The following is a 4,707-nucleotide window of genomic DNA, read 5'->3' as shown; positions in this document are numbered from 1 at the left end:
CCCATGCCTGTCCCCTTCCCCGCTTCCCGAGGGGTGTCTCACGCCTGTCCCAGGGATGTAGGGATTCAGATATAGAACAGCTTCCACAAGGCAGAGCATATTTGGGGGTGAAGCAGAAGCAATGCTTTCATCAGAGGAGAAAATAAATGCTAGAGGAAGCACCCTGCTTGCTGAAATGTATTCAAAGAGCTCTAAAACTTAATTAAAAATCATTCTGTGACAAGCTTGTAAGGTCACCATTTTACAAACACGTCAGTGCTCTTTCTTAGGAAGCTAATGTTGCCACTTACTATGCTATAGTTGACAGCATACCCCAAAAGGAGGCATAGACATACTGGTCCTCCCAAGAGGATGCTGCACACATGGTACAACCTCCAGGGCCATGTCAGACTTTAGGCCAACTACTCACACCAGAAGAAGGCAGCTTGGGTGGGCTTACAGGAATCCTGCACTGTCAGAGCAGCTGGAGAGCTGGCTGGCTGCTGAAAATGACTGACCAGCCCCGGCACCTCCAACAGGGCTGAAGAAGACACGGACACAGGACTGAAGTAGTCCTTTAAGATGGGCCTTGAATGTCACCCCAGCAAAGGCGTAGATCACGGGGTTCAGGCAGCAGTGGATGAAGGAGATGGTTTCTGTCAGCTGCAGGGCCAGGGCTATCTGGTAGCTCACCTTGCAGTCATTGATGATGTGCAGGCTCTGCAGGGAGTCTAGGAACAGCACAATGTTGAAGGGAGTCCAGAAGAGGAAGAAAACAATGACAATGATGAAAATCATCTTGATCGCCTTGAACTTGTTCCGATTTTTGCATTTTTGCAGATTTTTCAGTATCTGGGAGTAGCAGCAAATGAGGATGCTAAGGGGAATCAAGAGGCCTAAGATATTGACTACAAACTGAGAAACGACCTTCCAGCTATTGTCGCCTGGAGGGTATGTGGAGACACACTGCACAGATTGCTCAATTTCCAGCTGCTGGTTGAACATGATGTTGGGTACAGAAGCCAAGCCAGCCACCAGCCACAGGATTAAACTGATAATTATGCCACAAGAGGCTGTCCGTATCCTCACGGCATAGACAGCATGGACAATTGCTATATACCTATCTATGCTCATGAGGGTTATAAAGAAAATGCTGCTATAAAAACCTGTGTAATAAATGCCAGCCATTGTCTTGCACATAACGTTGCCAAAAACCCACTGGTCTGAAGCATAATGGGCTTGGAAAGGGAGAGGCACAACGAAGAGGAGATCAGAGGCTGCAAGATTCAGCAGGCAGATGTCAGTCATCGTCGTCAGCCTTTTCCGGGTTAGGAGAACCCAGAGGACCAAGGAGTTTCCCAGAAGGCAGAAGACAAACACAAGGCAGTAAAGGATCGGCAGAAAGAGGGATTTGAACCTGTGAAAGCTGTTTCCTTCATTGCACGGAGCAGTGTTTTCATCATATCCATAGTCATATTCCGTTGTGCCAAGGAACTGGCTTGTGGGAGTCATCTCAGATACCTGTGCAGGAAAAACCAAGGGATAAATGGGTAGCCGTCCTGGCATGGGAATCCCAGGGTGTCCTCTGCCTCTCTGCACTGCATCGAGCCTGTGGGTCAGCCTCCAGGCAGAGAGGCACTGCAAAATGCAGTCTTGGTCTCCTTGGCTGCACAAGAGCAGCTGTACCACCCAAAAGGCTGCACATGCAGCCTGCCAATCATCCCTATACACATGTAAGTATGAGCACTGGGATGCTCTCGGTTTCCCCGAAACTGCCTCAGTGCCAGTGAGTTAGCCCCTCATCATTATAGTGACAGGGAAATACTTATGCTCTGAATAGTCATAATGGTGCAAAATGGTACAAAACCTGCATCTCATCTAAGAATCTGGATTTTCTCGTGCTCCCTGGGGTGGGCAAGCTTTTTGCTTGTAGCATAAAGACCCTTATAGAAGTGTACCGACTGAAGAAGCCATCACCCAGCAGCATAACCACATTTTTAGCGGAGCTGATCAAGGCTAGATACCGGCATGGAGTGCAGAGACATGTAAGCTAGTTTTCCATGGGTGGGTGCAGGATCACATACAAAAAACCTTTCAGCACCAAGGAGTTCACAGGGCTACACGGCGGCACTTGCAGTGTCGACCTCTGGGCTGCTGCAGCGAGGCTGCCGCTGACCTCCAGGTTAGCTGGTGAGCAGCTTGGCTGTGCCTATGGCTAAAACACAGCAGTTTATTGCTCCTGCCCGTTTTGCCCAACTTCAGTTTTCTAGTTTAGAGAAAACAAAAAAAAATCTGGGGGGATGTTTCCTCTCTGTCATTTCTGAAGAACTGCCATAAAGACACCTTTAAAATAGTTTGACCTGCTCTCCGAAAGTGAGTCAGTGCTTTAGCCACCTTTTTTTTTTTTCCTCCAGATATCACCTCATGACCCCCTTATAAAAGGAGATCTGGTTTGCAGAGTTAAGTGTTCACATTTTAAGAAGTAATGGTTCTTTCAAAAGACACTATCTCATAGGAATTTGCCTTGTCACTGCTAAGACATTTGCATTTTTTTGTGCACCGCACCTATGTTATGCTTGCATACGGGTTGATCACATCTTGAAAGAGCTTCAAAGGCACAGTGTTTCCAGGAGGGAAGAATCGTTTGTAATAATCGTTGCTATGCAGCTGTAGCAATAATATGAATGACAGTGATTAATTCATTAAAAGTAGAGCACATGCTATCTTGAGTTAAAAATTGCTGCTCGGGCATATGAAAAGAGAGAGAACAGTGAAAATTTTTGTATTGACAAGGAAGGAATCAGAATTCACCCCTTCTTCCCTGGCTGTGCCACCTTGTGCAAGGAAACAGGATGATCCATATGCACAGCACCAAGGGGTGCTGGAGCCAGTGTTTGTCCTCTGCTCCAGGTATGGATGCTGCTCATGCCTCACTGAGCTGCCTCAGCTCTTCTTAGGGCACCAGCACCGTTTCCACCAAAGTCAATTGGCACGTGCAATGCAGAGAAACCTGTTACAAATACAAAACTCAACCCTACGGAGTTCCGTGTTCAGAAATAACAAGTGATGAGAGAAAAGCAGTGCTGCAATCTACATTGATAGTGTAATTCTTTCCTATGTTTAGTTTTCAGCTGTAGGTAGGGCATCAGCGTTGTTAATTTGAACTTTGTTTTCATGCATAAACCCCTAAATATCGAAGATGGTGAGTCACTAGATAATGGCTGTTCATGCAGCAACAGATATGGATAGAAAATATTTCCTGCTAATGCTTTTGATGTGTGATCCCAACATGCTGTGACTCTAAGCATTGCAGCAATGGCTTGCTTTTCTTAATTGCCTGTCAGGGACCCCTTAAAAGCAGTCCATACATGCAACAACCAAAAGTAAAAAATTTTCAAAAGATAATGAATACCGTGTTATAGATATATAGATATATAAATACCTAGATAGATACAGATACATAGATATAGATTTATAGATACGATGCATCTGATTTTGACAAAATTCAAAAGTGTTTCTCCTGCGCTGAACAGAAACTGGAGCTGCTTCACTTCAGACTTTCAGAACACCTTTACACCATTAATGCCTTTGACAGCTTCTGACCAGGGCACAGCATTTTCCATTTTCTCACAGAATCACAGAATGTTAGGGATTGGAAGGGACCTCAAAAGATCATCTAGTCCAATCCCCCTGCCGGAGCAGGATTACCTAGATCATATCACACAGGAACGTGTCCAGGTGGGTTTTGAATGTCTCCAGAGAAGGAGACTCCACAACCTCTCTGGGCAGCCTGTTCCAGTGTTCAGTTACCCTCACCGTAAAGAAGTTTTTCCTCATATTTATGTGGAACCTCCTGTGTTCCAGCTTGCACCCATTGCCCCTTGTCCTGTCAAGGGATGTCACTGAGAAGAGCCTGGCTCCATCCTCATGACACTTGCCCTTTACATATTTATAAGCATTAATGAGGTCACCCCTCAGTCTCCTCTTCTCCAAGCTAAAGAGACCCAGCTCCCTCAGCCTCTCCTCATAAGGGAGATGTTCCACCCCTTAATCATTTTCTCCCCTCTCCACATCAGCTGGCAAAACAGTCAAACTGAAAAAGCAGTTTTCAGTAGGGTACCAAGAGAGAGATAACTGCTTCAGGTCCCTTTCTTCTGGTTGCCGAAGTAAGCCCGTTACTTTTAAGAGTAGCGCATTAAATGTGGATGGACTTTACCTTTGACAGCAAGAAGCCTCTACTCTCTCAGATGGCCCCAGTCACCTTCTCCTTCTACGTGTCCTTGTCCTCTCTCCGTCTCTGGATTTTGCAAGAGGGTTACTCCATCACTTGTGGAGATGGCTGAGATTTGGTGATATGCGGGCATCGAATGGGCAGCTGCCAGTTGCAGAATAGGTTTTGAGACAAATAGAAGGTTCTGTAGCTGCAGTAAACAGGAAAAGAGGTGAGAGGGGTTAAACACATCTGCGAAACAAAAATCAAATATGGCTCTTTTTGAAGATAGTAGAGGTAGCACATGAAGAGATGTTCTCCTTTTAATGTGTTTGCTAAACCCCCCTTCCTTACAGCCACCCCTGATTTAAGCGAAAAATTTAAAAGTTCAGATGTTTCCATCATAGGACACACCCTAATAAATTTGCAGCTTTTTACAGAAGCTGATATATAGTTTCCAAGATGCATTATTTTAGTTTTTAGTTTCCTTCAGCTAATATCAACTTGTATACTGCAGT

The 4,707-nt window shown here is 45.3% G+C and overlaps 1 protein-coding gene across 1 annotated transcript; it reads right to left on the bottom strand.

Moving 5' to 3' along the window:
* Positions 1–402: 402 nt before the first annotated feature.
* LOC137665824 (C-C chemokine receptor type 8-like) lies at positions 403–4,260 on the bottom strand. The gene is made up of 2 exons (XM_068405228.1): positions 4,196–4,260; positions 403–1,500 (listed from the first exon to the last, which is right to left on the bottom strand). The coding sequence occupies exon 2, from the start codon at positions 1,489–1,491 to the stop codon at positions 436–438; it is 1,056 nt and encodes a 351-aa protein (XP_068261329.1). The 5' UTR covers positions 1,492–1,500; positions 4,196–4,260; the 3' UTR covers positions 403–435.
* Between the last annotated feature and the right edge of the window lie 447 nt (positions 4,261–4,707).

Source organism: Nyctibius grandis, chromosome 7 (genome assembly GCF_013368605.1).
Source record: "Nyctibius grandis isolate bNycGra1 chromosome 7, bNycGra1.pri, whole genome shotgun sequence".
Classification (NCBI taxonomy): domain Eukaryota; kingdom Metazoa; phylum Chordata; class Aves; order Nyctibiiformes; family Nyctibiidae; genus Nyctibius; species Nyctibius grandis.
The sequence above is the reverse complement of the archived record's forward strand: the minus strand, read 5'-3'. Positions and strand labels throughout refer to the sequence as shown.